The sequence below is a fragment of the Anabas testudineus genome, chromosome 17 (assembly GCF_900324465.2).
Source record: "Anabas testudineus chromosome 17, fAnaTes1.2, whole genome shotgun sequence".
NCBI lineage: Eukaryota > Metazoa > Chordata > Actinopteri > Anabantiformes > Anabantidae > Anabas > Anabas testudineus.
Genome location: NC_046626.1, coordinates 8,196,408 through 8,213,863, shown reverse-complemented (window position 1 = coordinate 8,213,863; position 17,456 = coordinate 8,196,408). Strand labels below are relative to the sequence as shown.

The 17,456-nt window shown below is 41.4% G+C and overlaps 3 protein-coding genes and 1 non-coding gene across 5 annotated transcripts; 2 read left to right on the top strand and 2 right to left on the bottom strand.

The window, feature by feature from the left end:
• The first annotated feature begins 327 nt into the window (after positions 1–327).
• Positions 328–12,117, top strand: ano8a (anoctamin 8a). Of its 2 annotated transcripts, none has more exons than XM_026375198.1 (18): positions 328–623; positions 3,335–3,445; positions 4,256–4,388; positions 4,891–5,029; positions 5,194–5,290; positions 5,653–5,769; positions 5,873–6,000; positions 6,365–6,526; positions 7,120–7,272; positions 7,574–7,700; positions 7,827–7,882; positions 7,983–8,057; positions 8,468–8,956; positions 9,270–9,410; positions 9,503–9,694; positions 9,800–9,931; positions 10,231–10,341; positions 10,799–12,117. In XM_026375198.1, exons 1-18 carry the CDS (start codon positions 428–430, stop codon positions 11,459–11,461), a joined length of 3,222 nt encoding a protein of 1,073 aa, XP_026230983.1. In that variant the 5' UTR covers positions 328–427; the 3' UTR covers positions 11,462–12,117. The 2 variants fall into 2 exon arrangements, with proteins under 2 accessions (XP_026230983.1, XP_033182386.1); XM_033326495.1 differs by having other exon boundaries at positions 9,231–9,410.
• trnak-cuu lies at positions 6,887–6,959 on the top strand. Its single transcript has one exon. It is a non-coding gene; the product is annotated as a tRNA-Lys (tRNA).
• A 1,514-nt stretch (positions 12,118–13,631) lies between the features above and the next one.
• On the bottom strand, positions 13,632–15,030 carry LOC113171327 (DET1- and DDB1-associated protein 1-like). The gene is made up of 5 exons (XM_026373618.1): positions 14,684–15,030; positions 14,346–14,426; positions 14,132–14,183; positions 13,964–14,025; positions 13,632–13,863 (listed from the first exon to the last, which is right to left on the bottom strand). Exons 1-5 carry the CDS (start codon positions 14,690–14,692, stop codon positions 13,759–13,761), a joined length of 309 nt encoding a protein of 102 aa, XP_026229403.1. The 5' UTR covers positions 14,693–15,030; the 3' UTR covers positions 13,632–13,758.
• A 621-nt stretch (positions 15,031–15,651) lies between these two features.
• On the bottom strand, positions 15,652–17,157 carry mrpl34 (mitochondrial ribosomal protein L34). Its single transcript, XM_026374657.1, has 2 exons — positions 17,025–17,157; positions 15,652–16,413 (listed from the first exon to the last, which is right to left on the bottom strand). Exons 1-2 carry the CDS (start codon positions 17,078–17,080, stop codon positions 16,095–16,097), a joined length of 375 nt encoding a protein of 124 aa, XP_026230442.1. The 5' UTR covers positions 17,081–17,157; the 3' UTR covers positions 15,652–16,094.
• Between the last annotated feature and the right edge of the window lie 299 nt (positions 17,158–17,456).

The following is a 17,456-nucleotide window of genomic DNA, read 5'->3' as shown; positions in this document are numbered from 1 at the left end:
CAGATCTATAAATGTGAAGCCCAGTGAGTTGTCATCCACAACAACAACTGCAGCAGCTGTGAGCGAGTTTGCAGCCAGACTGCTGGGGATTAATACGACAGCACAAGGCAGATATAGATATCAATCAAGATAATCGATAAGCACTGATGATCGATACACTGTGAGCTCTCTAGTGGCTGTAGTCAGGACACACACTGTATGAAACCAGTAGATGTGCAGCGTGCACGGTGTTTCCCTGAACTCTTTCGTCACCAGCAGTCACGACTGGTGCGCGTAACGTGTCCATGTCATGATCGTGTGTTCCGCCTACTCTTCCTCCTCCTCGTCTATGAAATACACTAGGGTTTTCCTCATGCATGCAACAGCCGTGCAATAAAAACACAGGGTCCTCCGTGCAGTGCGGTTTTCCCACTCTCTGTACATCAGCATGCAGGCGGCGGGCACCGGAGGAAGTGATAGCGATGCTACTGTAAACAGTGGCAACAAGAGCAGCTCCGCAGACGTCGACGACAGCGACGGGGCAGGGGAGAGGATGGAGAGGACGGTGCCAAGCCAGCAGCAGGACAGGACCAACAACCAGCAGCAGCAGCAGCAAACGTCTTCAGCACCGTCCGGCGTCCTCGGTGAGTGTCCTCGAAGATAGAAACGGTACAACAGGGTTTGTCCATCCTGCGTGCTTTCAGAGGAGACCAGAGGAGAGCTGGGTGTCTGTGTTCATCTGGGGAAAAGAAAGATGAGGTGCCGGGAGATGAGATTACTGTGCAGGGGGCGTTATGGTGCAGTCAGCGATGCTTCATAGACTTCACTGAATGACTCAGAGGAGGAGAGAGGTCAGTGGTCCCCGTGTGGAGGAGGGTTTGATTTCGCTGCGTCTCTCTTTTGCCACTACATAGTAGGTATTCCGACTCAGACAGGCCCAGGAAGTGTCAGGCTTGTTTTTTGGTGCACAGGTGCATGCTGGAGGAGCGGGGGTGCATGTCCCGACGCACTGTGCCACACTAGACTAACGGAGTAAAGATTGGGTTGCAGGCTCAGATGTCACCGGTGTCCCTTTTGTCTCAGGTGTGAAAGACCAGAGGGTTACAAGAAAATAATGACTTAAGAGGCTGGTGCCTCGGTTGTGGTAGGGATTGCACTATAATCATTATATGATGATGTTGGACTCAACAGGGGGGGTGATGTGCTCCTGAAGTTATCAGAGCCATGCAGAATGGTACAGAGGAGAGAGTCATAGTCAGGCCTTGTGGATACAACAGCATCAACAGTGTTACTGTTTTAAATTGCAACCAATGGAAAAGACAAATAAAAAACACGATTATACAGTATGATGAGGACAGGTGATACAGAGTTACTAAATATAAAAGGTTGATGTAGTCGTGATAGTGAACTCTCTTTTTTGACTTTCTAAGCGTCTGACTGTAAAGGTTTTTCTGTGCCGCTGTGCTGCGTGTCAGAGGTGCCTCTGGCAGTGATTGCCATATACCACGTGAGGCCATTATCAACTGGAAGTGTGACATTTTGCAGTTAAAGCCATTTCCCAAGATTAGAGCTTCATGCCCTCATCTGTTGAAATAGTGTTAGTGTGACTGTAGCCTTTTCAAACAGTCATCTTTATGATGATGTTAATGATTATTGTACCTTCCCAGTCTATTGACATAAGGATCCTGTTACTTCAGTAAATGCAGAACTTTCTCTCCAGACTTTTGATTCTTCTGCTGCTCTGTAGTGTTGTCGTGCTTTAACTGTTAAAGCTGTACACTCCTACTACACTGAGGTGAACAGACTGTACCATAACCACATTGCCTGTCAGCTTTTTTTGTCTGTTGCATGCTGGGAAATGCACCAGACCGACCACTCACACCACAGTGTGAGTGTGAACACACATATATTGTACTGACATTGTACTAACAATCTGAAACTGTTCTAGGACTTTATGTGTGTTTACTTTGCCTGCTAAAGGGACTTTTCTGTCATGAATTGTTATAGAGAGATTTAAATAAATAATGACTTTAATTACTATTACAGTGTATTGTTTTTTCATAGTGGCTCATTGCTGATGTTTTTGTCCTGTTAGGACAGTATCATCAGTTAAAAACACTGTGCTTTGGGTTAATTAGTGAAACATCAGACGTGAGACAAATAGTTGTTGAACTAATTGTCAGTTTATCAGATGTTAGTTAAACTAGGTTGACAAGAGATTCATAATATCAGACACTGGTCGCATACAATTTATTACTAAATGTGAAATGGCCAATGACAGCTGGGGTAGGCCCTCCCACGACTGCTAAGATGTTAAGTGGTTAGGACAATGGATAAAGGTAGTCTTGTATCTATCTATCTATCTGTCTATAATGCAATCATGGTGATTGCTGGTGAATATCATTAACATAAGATAACTCAAGAGGATCTAGCTCACGCTGATGATGAGGCTCTGAATGAATTTCATGTACAGAATCTACATGTCGATCATTCTGTAGGACTCTGAAAGTTCGAATGATTCCAAGACAACGGAAAGGATTTATTGTCTGTCGTCTGGCTTAGACTGCATTATTATATTACTGCACTGTACGATCTAATCCAATAGCTATTCCATAACATCTTTATCTTTATTAAACACGTCATCTTCAGTTTTTGTTGACAATGTTAAGATGTGTGTTTACTGAGTAAAATCCTCATATTGTCGTATACATGTTATTTTATTGCCCTTTTAAGTGTCTATTACAAAACATACTATAAGCACTGATGGCAAAGCTGGGGAGCAGGAAGGTGATGACGCGAGAACACGCTGCAGAATTTGAAATAGAGAGAGTGTCACGGTACGATTCGGCGAACAATGAAGAGCTCTGTCAGTTACTGTGGTTACTGTTCCTGCATGTGTGACTTGGTGTGTGATTTCAGAGTGAGAACCAATGTGCGAAAGAAGAAGCAGCAAAAACGATGACTTCAGAGCTTCGTTACACGGCATGGTGGAGATGTTTAAGCAGGATCTGCAGGTTTAGCACTTGTAGAGAAGTACGACCGGTGGAGCCCAGTTAACCTTCACGCTGGCTGAACAGTTATTTTGGACATTCCTGTCATGTTGTCTGTGTGAGCTCAGCAAAAATATAGAGAAATAGAAATAATGTGAGTGATGCGTGGCAGTCATTAACCTGTCCTCTGTATCCTTGATCGTAATGAGAAATATCACCATCTCTCAGTCCCTCATTCCTCTCACACACCCTGTCCGGCACTCTCGCTCACCTATTCTCCATAATCTCCATTATCTTTCCACTTTATGAACCCAGTCTGACTCAGTTTCCCCTGTTCCCTTCGGCTGCCCTCTCTTTCCTTTTAGATAAACTGTTTGGGAAGCGCCTTCTCCAAGCCAGACACTACATTATGTCTCGGAAGTCCTGGCTGAAGATGGTTCCCACTGAAAACTGTGATATCCTGATGACATTCCCAGGTACGGTACAGTAAGCTCGAAGCTGCCCTCCTGTGACGGGTTCCTCAGTGTGGAGAGAACAGCATGTCCTGATTAAATGTATTTGGTGGTCAGCCAGCCACTCAGACGTACGACTAGGACTTATAGCGGTCCCTGGGGACAATTCAATCTCGTTCATTTACATTTCCTGTGCCTGCACTGTCTTATAACGAGTCTAGACCTGTAGAAACAAAATGTGAATGGGAAGAAATTTATCAGTGTCTCAGACAAACTGTACAAAACACATTCTGCACATTATGTTACATCCATACATATTGTAATTTTATTATTTTCTTTAACCACTGAATTCTACAGTTCTGCTGCCTTGCAGTTTTGTTGGTTTAGTCAAAAGGTTTTAAGAAAACTATGAAAGTGCTGACTAATAAAGTCTCTACATGCATCCAAAGTCTCAGTAATTTCAGATTAATGTGAGCTGTTATCAGTTTTTGGTATGAAAAGCTCATTAACATAATGGGAAAACTGGAGCAGGGAAAGATGAATTGAGCTATGACATGCTGCACACAGTGGGCTGATACTGGCATCAGTCTCCTTTAAAGCGTCAACTGATGGAAAAATGTCTTTGTAATATATCTAGCTTGGGATTTAATTGGAGTGACCTTTCACTGCAAACCCCTCTACGCTGCTTCTTGATTCTTCTGCCAGGACAGTGAAGGATGACTGTTCTTCAGCCTCTGTATGCAACACCAGACCTTTCCTGCCCTCAGCAAACATGCATTCAAAGGAGGGGAATCGAGAGTGATTGTACAATATGTTTACTTTGTCTTTCTCCAGACACAATAGACGACCACACTCTGCTGTGGCTCCTGAATCAGATTCGTGTCGGAATCCCACAAGTCAGCATCCAGGTTCGTCAGCATAAACACACCCAGGCGCACGCCTTCTTCATCACGACAACGTTTGAGAGGTAAGACTCTGAAACGAATGCTCTGACTCTGTGTGTGCTGTAGGCATCCAAGCATAAATGTGTCTCTGGCTCTGAAGTGTTTTTTTTTTGTCGTTGCTGTTTATTTGTTTGTTTGTTTTAACATTTTCTTGTGGATATGAGTCTATAGAAAACCTGCTAAGTTAAAGTAATAGTTTGACATATAATTAAATAAGCTTATTCACTTGTAAGCCATGTCTTAGGCAATTTGACGCCTGACTTCACATTTAATGAGTGATATTACTATTAATATATAAGTGATATTTAATAAGTGTATCATTTAATTTGGCCAAACTGTATCTTTAAGCAGATTTCTGCAAATTCAGAGTTCATTAACCACACTAAGAATCATCTTTCACCTACAGTTGTATGTGTGTTGCAGTTAGTTGTGTGCGACATGCTTAATCTATCAAATGTGCAGTCCGTCCTCTGCAGACTGCTGCTTTAATCCTGCTGTTATTTTACCCTCTGTCCTCACCGTCAGCTTACTGCGAGGGGCAGAGCAGATGGGCATGCACAAGATTGTCAAACCGCAGTTTGGTGGTGGGATGCGGCGCTTCTCCTGTGAGGAGGACAACATTTATGAGAACATAGAGAGCGAGCTCTGCTTTTTTACCTCCCAGGTTAGAGGTCAAAGCTGATGGCTATGGGAATTGTATGTCATTGTGACTGTGACAGTTTCAGGCAGGTTGTGAAAGATTCATGCAGTGTCAGTATGAATTTAAGATGTATCCGTCTAACTCTTATAAATTATTATTTTTCTCCATGTACCTGCAATTGTGTTCAGGAGCGTCAGAGCATCATTAAGTATTGGCTGGACAACCTGCGAGCCAAACAGGGAGAGGTGCTTCACAACATTCATTTTCTGGAGGGACAGCCAATCAGTATGCAGTTGTTTATTATGTCTGATCTGTTACATGCTGTTCCATGTCATTTTGATTTCTTCTCTTTCTCATCTTTAAAATCCATTTCTCAAGCGCTGCCACTGAAATGTCATTGGGGTTTTGTTTGTGTGCTGCATTGTACATGCAGTGTTTATTTGTTTTCTCACTGTTCTGCTAAAAAAAAACAGAGGACAGATTCATTAAAGCTCACGGTCACGCAAGGTCACATGTTTGAGTTAACGTTTTTGACATCCCTCATGGTGGATTGAAGCAGACACTCACTCACGTAACTCTTTTAGGTTTTGTCAAACATAGACCAAATGTCACGTGAGAGACAACCGCTTGTGTTGTGTCCTCTTCAGTTCCAGAGCTGGTAGCTCGCGGGGTGATCCATCAAATGTTTCCTCTCCACGAGCAGAGGATTCTCAACCAGCTGATGACATCCTGGGTCCAGGCTGTGTGTGAAAAGCAGCCTCTGGGTGGGACATGTTATTTTATTTTGAAGAACATTGGGCAATCACTACTCAATACCGTGATGATTCCTTTTTCCACCAGCTGTTTATAATCTCATCTGCTTCATAGATGATATATGTGACTACTTTGGAGTGAAGATTGGCATGTATTTTGCCTGGCTGGGTTTCTACACCAACTCCATGCTGTACCCTGCTGTCATCGGTTTTCTCCTCTGGATACTAGCAGAAGCCGACCAGGTACATTAAGATACTTTTTAAGCATTTATTCCATGTTGTACTGCATCTATCTCTCCTCTAAATCTTGAAGCGTTTTTGTGAATCATTCTTTTTACTGTCAACATGGTGCTGATTTCATGTTTTTCATGTTTTTACGCTTCGTCCTTTTTACTTATTTGTATTATTTTAGAAATGTCAGGAGATTTTGCTTATTTGTCTGTTCTCCTACATTTCTTTTTCTTATTGTCATGCTGCCTTTTGCATTTTGAATAAAACTATAGTCAGTGGAAAAATAACAAGTTGAAACTAGAAGCTTGATGGTTTAATATAGTTTTGGATGTTTTTTTTTTAGCAGTATCTATGATTCTCCTAACATCCCTCACAGACCAGTCAGGACATCTGCTGTGTGGTTTTTGCCCTCTTCAATGTTGTCTGGGCAACGTTGTTTCTGGAGCGGTGGAAGAGGCGAGAGGCAGAGCTGGCCTACAGGTGGGGCACTCTGGACACCCCCGCTGAGTCCTTGGAGGAGCCCAGGCCGCAGTTCAGGGTGAGGGTTTTGAACACACATTTTGTTGCATGTAATAAATAGTTATTAGTGTTATTCTGTGTGTGAAACATGTAACAAAAAAAACCTCATAGAAAGTTTGATTACTGAAATAAGTTTTGTTTCAAAGTTCAGATTCTACTTCCTTCAGGTAGTAATCCTGCAGCGCCTAGATTGTGTCACTATACCAGGAAATGCGATCAGCATGTCCACAGAGCGTGTTTTATGACCCACGTGCTCGCTTTAAAGGAACTAGGCTGGTGTAGACGAATGGGGGGCAGAAGGTGGAGGAATGAATAGAGGATGGGGGGAGGGGATTTGGGTGAGCCCCTTGAAAAGGCCTGTGGGGGGACTAGATAACATGCCCGGCTAGCTCAGTCGGTAGAGCATGAGACTCTTAATCTCAGGGTCGTGGGTTCGAGCCCCACGTTGGGCGATAATATATTTTGGTGAGACAAACTGCCCATTTATGACAATACAGAGTATAAGAAATAGTGAAAGGAAAGAAAACTTTCCAGTTATGATGAGAACAACCACAAAAAAGAACAACTACCTACGTTCTGTGTGTCTCTACTCTTCTTCTGCTGTCTCTGCAGGGTGTGAAGCGCTGCAGTCCCATAACCGGCTGCGAGGAGTTCTACTACCCACCCTGGAAGAGAGCTCTGTTCAGATGGTTGGTCAGCCTGCCCATCTGTCTCCTCTGTCTCTGTTTTGTCTTCCTCGCTATGCTCCTCTGCCTGGAACTGCAGGTTTGAACATGGGAATAATAAGTAGGGATGACACATCTGTACATCTGTGCTTCTTGTTTGATCCCACCCGTGCTACAAATGTTAGACGTTAAACAAAATTAAAGGCAAAGTGACACTTTATTATAATCGCAAATTATAACATTTGCAGCACAAGTACGCATGCATTCGATTAATATACATATACCAGATTTACTGAATAACCTTTTAAAATGCAGCTATGGGTTGTTGTTTTTTTTTTTTGAGCAGATAAGAATGAATAGGCCTTATAAAATATTTATCATGCTTCTAATTCACCTTGCAGGAAGTGGTGATGGAGATTCAGGAGCTACCTGGCATTACAAGATTCATTCCTAAAATACTTCTGGCGGTTACTGTAACCATATGTGATGAAGTGTATAAGAAGATTGCCTACTGGCTCAATGACATGGGTATGAGACACACATTTTCTATTAAAGCTCTGTGAGGTAGTTAAAGAGTGAAAGCGGGAGGAGAAACAGTGGGTGTGCGGTCATGCAGCTGAGTAATGCTTCTCTAATATTTATTTCTTCATCCAGAGAACTATAGACTTCAGAGTGCCTACGAGAATAATCTCATCATCAAAATGGTTTTTGTAAGTCAGGCTTCCTCTTGAATACGGAAGTTTCAGATATAGATGATTCATTTGAATTTGTCTTTCTGTAATGTTTTGTTTGTTTTTGGTTGTTTTACAGTTTGAATTCATCAATTCCTACCTTAGTCTTTTCTATATTGGATTCTACCTCAAGGACATGGAGCGACTGAAGGAGGTAACCACAATTAGCAGTGCCGCAGGCTTCAGCTCTCAGTGATGTTAAGCGTGATGATGCCTCAATTTACTGGTCACTATTGAGGAATCCTTTGTTTCTGTCGTGTAGGTGGTTGTGGACGAGTGAACAAAGGGGTGCTTTAAGACGCAGCCAAACACACTTTTTCATTTAGCAGCAAAATACTTAAGTGAGCTAATGTGTGTGTTAAATAGTACACAGATCCACGTTTCTTTGAAGAAACTATGAAGGAAGACTATGTTCGGATGTTGTTAATGTCCTGGGATGTCAACAAGTGGACAATGTAAACAAGATTTCTCCCTTCAGGCAGACTCACTATCTACATCCCATTCTCGTTTTTGTGTCATTCCTTACAGTCAGCACGCTAACAGATGTTCTTCTACTCCTCACAGATGCTTGCTACTCTACTGATCTTCCGCCAGTTCCTACAGAACATCAAAGAGGTCCTGCAGCCTTACCTCTACGAACAAAACAAGCTGGGTGTCTTCACCCCAAAGGTGCTGTGGGAGCTCCTCCAAGCCATTATACTTAAGTATGGCCGCCTGGCTCTCGGAAAGGCCCAAGCCTCAATGACAGCCTATTCCTTCCTAGGTCCCAGAAGCATCCCTGTCAGTCACAGTGCTAACAGTAATCCAGAGCCAAAGAGAAGAGGGGATCTGAAAGCTGGATTCAGGCTGACAGAGGAGGAGTGGGACATGAGCGACAGCGCTCTGAAGCAACGCAAAGTCAGTTTTACGGAGAAGGTTGACTACCAGGATGTCACGACAGCTGGGGACGACAGCTTTCTTGAGGACAGTCCCACACTGGTAGAGGAAGGGATGGATCCATCCAGTATTTTTGACAGTTGTGATGAGGACAGCGACTGTGAGTTGTTGGCTCAAGTATGTGGTCTTTTCATTACTATGATTTCTCTGTGAGTATGTGTATAATTATCATAGAAGCTCCACTTAAAAGATGGTAAAGAAGTAACAAAACTATCATTATAGATCATTATTAGATCATTCCAACTCCTTACTGTGTCTGTGTAGATTCATCTCAGTCAGTGATGTAGCACAGCCACAGGTCAAAATTAAACTTCCCACTGCAAAGCTGCAGGTTTAATGATGTCCTAATATTAACTAAAGACACTAGTGTAGTCCAAAATGCTTACTTTAGCAGGAGACCAAGGACAATGCTAATGTGTCCTCTCCAAAGGAATCTGAAACTGTCTGTCAGAGAAGGAGGAACGTAGGGGAGGAGAAAGAGGACAAGAAGTCATGGATTGATCCGCCAGAAGAACCCACAACTGTCACGCTGACTCAGGCTGAGATTGAAAGCTGCATGCAGACATACGAGGTGGGACTCATAATCTTACTGTCTCTAAATGCAGAATCAATAGTGAATATATTTAATCAACAGTGCTGTTTCATGATGTTTGGTCTGAACAGGACACGCTTCAGGACTACCAGGAGATGTTCATTCAGTTTGGCTATGTGGTGCTCTTCTCCTCTGCGTTTCCACTGGCGGCCATGTGTGCTCTTATCAACAACATAATCGAGATCCGAAGTGATGCCCTGAAACTCTGTACCGGCCTTCAGAGGCCTTTCGGACAGAGAGTAGAGAACATTGGACAATGGCAGGTCAGGGCATTTTGTTTGGAAAATGTCAGACAAGCCTTTAATTCTACAGAATGCAAAGTTGGGCTTCTGAAAATGTCTCCTTCTCTGTCTTTCTCTGTACTTCAGACTGCAATGGAGGCCATGGGCTTGATAGCCATCATAGTAAACTGTTACCTGATTGGTCAGTGTGGGCAGATTCAGCGTCTGTTCCCCTGGCTGAGTCCTGAGATGACCATCATCTCCATTGTCTTACTGGAGGTATGCAACGTCTCGTCTACATTAAATGCATGTGAATGTGGTTTTATTCCAAAATATTACAAAAGTACAGATATGCATGGCCTGCTGTTCTTTGTTGTTGTTGTGATTTTGATAAAAAAAAATCTTTTGGAAACAGGTTCATTAATGAATGCAAAAACCTTTCCAGGGTTTTTGGTATATGTATAATATGTGCTGTTTTATCTTTATTAAAAAAACTACACAATAAGACAGAGAATGTGATTGTGCCTTTATGTAACCATGTGTTGAGCCTGTCCCTTTGTGGTCTTGGTGGTTTACAGCACTTTGCAATCCTCCTAAAGTACGTCATCCATGTTGCCATCCCTGATATCCCTGGCTGGGTAGCAGAAGAGATGGCCAAGCTAGAGTACCGACGAAGGGAAGCTTTCAAGGTATAGTTGTATCATAGCTTGAAAGACCTTCGGACAGAGTAAGGCTCGCTGCTGGCTGCACTCTGTACGGTTTTTATCATAATCCTTTATATGTATCCCTTTGTGTCCCTCGCTCTCTTGGTGTGCGTTGTCAAAAAAAATATACACTAGTGCAGATTTTTCTAACTGTCCATAAGAAATATCTGTATGTGTTTGTGTCAGTATAGTGATTGCTGTATCACATCAGTGCCACTTGTTTTGATGGTGTTTTAGAAAGGTCTTGCAGGGATGACATGGGATGAAAGAGATAGGGTCTTTCAGTTGCTAGAACTGTGTGCTCTTTTCACATATATTTATATATTCATATTCATGCTCAGCGTTCTCCTCTCTTTCCCTGGGTCATCACTACTTTGTTCCTATAACTCTTTTATCTTCTTCTCTATCTATATCTCTAATGTTTGCACATCTCCCCATGTAGAAGCATGAGCAGCAGGCCCAGCAGCACTTCCAACAGCAGCTCAGGCGTCGGCGTGAAGAGGAAGAGCTTCATCGTCAGGCTGAGCTGCAGGCGGAGGCCCGTCATGAGAGCGAGTACCACAAGGCAGACACCCAGCACCAGCATCACCATGACAAGGCATCAGGGAGCAAGCCAGGAGACAAGCCGAAGAGACCCAGCTCTCTGTTGGGAAATAACAATGTAATGAAGCTAAAGCAAATCATCCCCCTCCAGGGGAAGTTCTCCTCTAGCAACTCACGCTCGCCAGCACAGTCCCCAACAGGGGGTGAGGCAAAGCTTCCCGGATTTCTGAAGTTCTTGAAGTCGCCTGAAATGAAAAAAGAGCCAGCAGTTGCAGTTGGATCAACACCAGGTTCAACAGTGACCTCTTCAGCACCCCCTAGTGGCCAGGAGAGGTCACAGTCCCCCAACAGAACATTCAGTCCTGGAAAGCTCTTCAGTTTCAGCAAGTCCGAGGGTACTGTTGTGTGTGCGAATGGGACACAACTGTCAACCCAGGCTGCTAGCGCTCAGCCCCACAAGGGTGACTTCAACACAACGCCAGAGGAACTACCTTCCAACGAGTCTGATAAAGGAGAATCAAGACAATCGACTGATCTAGAAAGCTCTGGCTCAAAGAGCTAATAGATTCTTAGCCATGCCAATGTAATATCATGAATGGAGAGAAATGTATAAATGTTCAGAGATAGCGACACACTGGTACTGTAGAGGAACACGTTAGTCACAAGGACCACATGTAAAGTCGCTGAGCATTAGACTTTCACTCTTGATGCAACTTACTTTGCACAAAGTATTATACTGTATCTAACACTTGATTTAGCTTCCATGTAAAAACATGTACAGTAAGTGTAAATCTGTGAACGGGGCTTGAATAACCTTTACTTAAGGGTAAAATACTGCATGATTGCCTGGTTTTCAACAGCACCAGAACAGATTATGTTGATGTGAAGGATCTTTTAAAAAGCAAAATGGACCTGATCACCAATGAGCCCTTTTGTCACAGGCCGTGAACAGCAGCTCAACTTCCAGTTTAGTTTCTCATTCGGACGCCGGTACTGAATGCTTGTTGCGTCATGTGCATGCATTCCACATCCATCATGTCTTTTTAGTTTAGTAAAGCACTTTCCAAGCCATTGTATTCTTCCGCAATAGGTCAGATTATACTCACTGTGACCATGGAAAATATTCTATTTTTCTTAAATTTGATTTTCTATGAATTATTTTACTACATAAATTAGTGAATGTACTTCTATGATGCAAATAAACCTCACTTGAATGAACATCCATCAAAAGATAATGTGTTGGCTGGTTTTGTTGAGTTAAAATATCACTGGAAGACTACTGGCCCTGGCTGATTTGTTTCCCACAAATATGTATGTAAACTCATCCTCTGAGACACACTGTTATATGAAAATGTGTGCAACAAACACAATAAATGCTATTGGAAGGGACCAGAGTTTCTTGAGTTCCATCCAAAGATGCTGTTGTTTACTCTGACCTCTACATCAGAACAAGACTGAGATAGACAATACATTTATACAATAAACTCAAAGCAAAGCAACAATCAACATGTCCCAAGCTTAATCAGGTAATGTAATAAAATCAAATGAATATATATATGAAAATAAAGTCAAATGAACACACTCTTCTATTAACAGCCAAGAAAAATAAAACACTGCACATTTATGCTGTAAATTCAGGAATGAGAATCTTATAGTGTGTTCTATTTGTTTTCAATGCATGACAAAAGTTAAATGTACATTAATAGACTGTAAATCATTCCAGGTTAGTGAAAATGTGGCTGACAGTTTGCAGTCGATTGTTCTTTATCTAAAGGTGCAAAGCAAAATACGTAAAAAGCTTTTCTTTGATTTGACCAAATGCTGTCGTGTCCCTTCAGCATAAAAAAATACTAACTGGTTTGACTAAATGAAATGACAATATTGCTAAATTATGGAAGACAGTGTGAGTAGTTGTCTTATTATTACCTGATAAAATAGTCACCGTCTCTAAACATGACTACAATGATCATCCTGCTAAGCAATGTGAATGGCACATTTGTAAAAGGGACTGACAGTGGCCTTTACACGTTACCCCAGCTAAACTGTACATTAACACATACCTGTAGTTATCGCCTACTCAATAAAACTGTGTAACTGTGCAGTTACAAAGATACGAGCTCACACTGAGCATCAAACATATGGCTAAAATATGGCTACAAAATCTGCAGGTCACACTGTACAAAATGAATGTGGACCCTCTAACAAGACTGTATCGGCATGATTGTGACCTGGTTCAGTCTAAAACACACTCACTTCCATTTAAGGCAACACTCATAATTCACCAGGACTAGCACAATGCAGTTTTATTTTGTGTTACTGTAATCATGTTATCATATTTAAATGGTATGCTAAAAATATATTTTAGGGCCTCTATCAACACATTAAAAGAAAAGAAATCCAAATGTATTAGAAGGCAGCACAGATGGTATGTTGCTTAATCATGTATAGATTTTAAAACATGCAAATGTAAACCCTTAAATGGCAACAGAGGACCTCCCTGCATATCTAAACAAAAACTGTGTCAGCATAAGTGAATGAAAACCAGAAAGGTGGAAGAATCAAGAGGTAGATACATGTTATATTTAAAACTACAGAGACTAAAACTTGAGGCAGAGGTGTTTTGGAAGTTGAGGACATAGTGGGTGAAAGCTGTAAATAAACAGAAAAAAAGGTTTTGGTGAACGAAATGTGTCTTCCTCAGAAATCAGCATCACAGCAGATGTTGTCTGAAATGTATGGATCCTTGTATGCTTCAACGTGAAGGCCTGGGTTTGCAGCTATACGTCCTGCATCTGTGTGTGCATTTTGTTTGTGTGGGTCAGTCTTTGCTTGTTTTATGTCAGTCGACAGTCCAGCCTTTTATGAATCCTCATTCAGCTCTCGGCTGTCTGTCCTGGCTATCTTTCGTGGTGGCGCTGAATTCTCCCCCTCTGTTGGTTCCTGCTCTCGCTTTTTTGCTGCATTCTGAGGTGTCAAGAGAAGAACAATAACGTTTAACAAACTATTAACAGCAATACAGAAGATATCTTCTACAACACTTCTCTATAGCTCTTTGAATTGTTACCTTTTTATCCCACTGTTGATGAAGATATCGCAACAAGATGTTTGTCTTCTCTGTAACTATGACTGTAGTGAGACACAGATTGAAAAAAAAATAATAATAACTGAATGAAATTAAAATTTGCAATTTTGGGATGAAGAGAACCGTTGTTTTCCATGATGTTGTACTTACTCTGCTCTGATGGATATTCCCGAGTTGGAAGATACACAGATGGTCGACGGTTCTGAAACAATATTGAGATTCAAGTTAGTTTGAAAAGTAGCTTGAATTACCCCAGACAAAAAAGCTGTACTTCATTACCATGTAAAATGCATGGCTGAATTTAGCCAATATTACACAATGAATTGGCATTTTAAGCATATTAATATGAAACAGAAGCACTTACTGATGCTTTACACACAGAGTCTGCATGGAACCTGCTGAAGTTATTCTTGTTGTAGACTGGCAGTCCCTTCAGGAAATCCCCCTGTGGATACAAGAAAGACATGAGCAAAAACATGTCTACGTACCTACAGTAACAAATGTTAAGGTCAATAACCTTATCTAATCCTTAAATGTAACTAGCTAACAAGTTATAGTGATGTGGTAACGTATGCGGTAGAGAGCATTTACAGCACGCCTCACTCCTCACCACGTAGGCAACATGTCTATCTAATCCAGTAAAAAACAATTAAAGATAATCTGTACACAAACGATAGCACAAAGGACAACCTGTAAACCTACCTTCTCCATTTCGATAACCGTCACAATCTACGTTTGTTAAGCAGCTCAGCTCAGTGAGAGTCAAAGCGAACCGATGCTACTCGTTTAGCTAAAACAAGCTAGCAAGCCTTGTTGTCTTTGTCGTAGCCAAGATGCCGGTTTGTTTACCCGTTCGACAGCTTCTTACGAGAGGCAAAATACAAAACTACGTGTGACTTTGATGTTGTCGCACCACGCTATCGGAATTATTAACAAACTTTCACTCATATAAAGACAACTACACAAATGTAAATTACATACAAAGTGGGACTGGATGTCCTTCGCTGGCTAACTTGCTACTAGTTCACACAACTCCATTATTTCGACAGTTCGGGGGCGTTTCCCTTCACAGTATACGCACCTGATTGGCTGAATAGTTCTAGAACTGCGAATACAGACGGTCTGATTGGTTAGAGTGTCGTTACGTAACCAGACCACCTAATACGAAGGGTTGTGACGTGAAGCTCGAACGAAAACAACACGATGAAGCCCACGCTTGACTGTCAAGTCCTCCACTGTGGATTTATGCTCCTCTGGTGCTGCTGCTGCTTCAAATCACAAGATGTTAAAGCTAGTATTGTTAACTTTTATCGGTAAACCTGTCAAAATACTGACTTGATAAAACTATAGGTTGAAAATCAATGTAATACCTCAAGCTATAATTAATTTAAATGTTATTTAATTTCAATAAAACTAAATAAGCTTAAACTACTTTAATGCATCAACCAGATGTTTTCAAAAATCTGATATTTTATTGCAGTCTGTGATGTTCTGTTTTCATTCTCAGGTATATGTAAATGTATAGTTTATAATTTGCCATTTTTAGCTGCAGCCCTAGTTAAAAACAAAGAACAAATTCTTTGTCAAGAAATTACCTTTGAGAAGCACTTTTTCCCCAGTCACAAATCAAAGTGCACATACATTTTTTACAAGATGTTTTTATTTCCAGGTCCAGCAGAATCAAGTGTTTTCATGTAAAAACTGAAATGACACTGTCTTTGCAAGATCATTTATTAAAGATGCAATTTTGACTTTGAACCAAGTGATTTTACACAAGCAAAATATCCAGAAATGGGCAAACATTGGACAATTATGACCAAACCTACTGTATTGAGTATTAATTAATGATGTGTATTAAACCATGTCTGTAAGCCTCAGTAACTTTAATAAACTGCCAGGCTTATTTTTTAATCAAAGCATATTCAATGTGTTTGTTGAAGGCCAGTTTCCATTCAGTGGCCATTACTAATGCAATGGGAACGCCAAATCCAACCCACACCCAGTATCACCACTAAACCCATAACATGTTCTTTCCTGCTTGTTGAGCACCTCCGGCATTTCAGAACCAAAGTCTGTTTCTTGAAAGTCTTAGCAGTTTTCCTAACAGGAAACTTCAGTGTGAGAGTGATTTCCGTCCCTTCAACATCCGCCGCAAAATGACGGCAATGCCACCTTGTGAGCTGAGCCTCTTGATCCAGCCGTGGGTCCTCTTGCGTTTGATATTCTTGGGCTGATACTCTGTGCCTCTTTTTCGTGTCCGTACCTGCTGGTATTGCCATGGAAGTTGCTGGAACACTCCTGAACCCTCTGCTTGTGAGGAAAGAGGCCCGCATCTGGAAATCTGTGGTCCTGCAGCTGTTCTGGGCACAATCCAGTTACTAAATAACCGAAGGTGAGAGGTGCCAGTTACTGCTAGTGTTCTTGCAGGGATGCTGTTGAAAGAGAAGAAATTAAAACATGTTACAAAAAATGTATTCTATAATAATAAGAATAATTTATTAATTCCCTTTGGAAAATTCTTATGCCACAATACTATTGTATATTTCACATTATGTTGTCATCTAATATTTAGAATCACAGGAGCTTGGTGTCATTATTCATCAAGCAACACATACACATACACCTTAGAAATATTTAAAAACACGTTTAACAGTACGCATTTCTAGTATATGGTTAGAACAGAGCACAGTTAATATATGTTACAAAGGAAAGTATGAAGAAACTGCTTGACAGTTTTTAAATTAATCCTAGTGTTATAATATTAAATGGAATCACATTACGTCTAAGGATCATATTTCTGAAAACAGTTTGATCTCAGATGAAGTTACACCATGCTCTTATTTCCTACCAGAAATGACTAGTTATTATTAAGCTATAACTGTCTTAGCCATGTGTTTTCCAATTAGTGCCTAACAGCGACTTCCTTCACCTGCATGATCAACTAGCCACGCTGCTAACCCGCAGCTAAGCTAGCTTGCCAATGTTAACATAACAGACAGAAAGTTTGCGTTCGCATATCATACAAATATGTGAACTCTGTTACCTGTTGAAATTGATTATTCCATACAGTCTGGAAAACGACGAAAGCATGATATTCATTTTTAGATATTTACACAGTTGACACAGAAATGAGAACAGTGAATGTCACAGCACCGCCAGCCACTCTTCCTACATGGAGACATGTGATTGGCTGGGACGTTTCAGCCAATTGAAATGACGTTTACTGGATCGGTCTATTCCCTGAGTAGTGTCTTTCAGGCTGCATGCAGCAGTTTACTGACTGCCACTATTTATCAAGGGTAACGATGCTAACTTAACTGTCAATAATCGTCGGCTTAGCGTCTGAAGGTAGGAAAAGAAGACAGAGGAAAAAGAGGAGAGGAGAAAAGGCTAAAAAGACAGACGATGGTTGTATGATCATACAGTCTATGAGTGTGATGCACAGCCTGCGAGACCACTGCCTGAAAATCTACAT

What these genes read in the sequence shown, in the direction of transcription:
- ano8a (XM_033326495.1), top strand. Translation starts at nt 428, where the DNA reads ATGCAGGCGGCGGGCACCGGAGGAAGTGATAGCGATGCTACTGTAAAC. An exon ending in ATCACGACAACGTTTGAGAG is followed by an intron (nt 4,389 to 4,890) that starts GTAAGACTCTGA and finishes CCTCACCGTCAG; the next exon opens with CTTACTGCGAGGGGCAGAGC. An exon ending in TCTGGAGGGACAGCCAATCA is followed by an intron (nt 5,291 to 5,652) that starts GTATGCAGTTGT and finishes TGTCCTCTTCAG; the next exon opens with TTCCAGAGCTGGTAGCTCGC.
- LOC113171327 (XM_026373618.1), bottom strand. An exon ending in GGAATATCCATCAGAGCAGA is followed by an intron (nt 14,026 to 14,131) that starts GTAAGTACAACA and finishes GTCTCACTACAG; the next exon opens with TCATAGTTACAGAGAAGACA. An exon ending in ATCAACAGTGGGATAAAAAG is followed by an intron (nt 13,864 to 13,963) that starts GTAACAATTCAA and finishes TTGACACCTCAG; the next exon opens with AATGCAGCAAAAAAGCGAGA.
- mrpl34 (XM_026374657.1), bottom strand. Translation starts at nt 17,080, where the DNA reads ATGAATATCATGCTTTCGTCGTTTTCCAGACTGTATGGAATAATCAAT. An exon ending in GGAATAATCAATTTCAACAG is followed by an intron (nt 16,414 to 17,024) that starts GTAACAGAGTTC and finishes CTCTTTCAACAG; the next exon opens with CATCCCTGCAAGAACACTAG.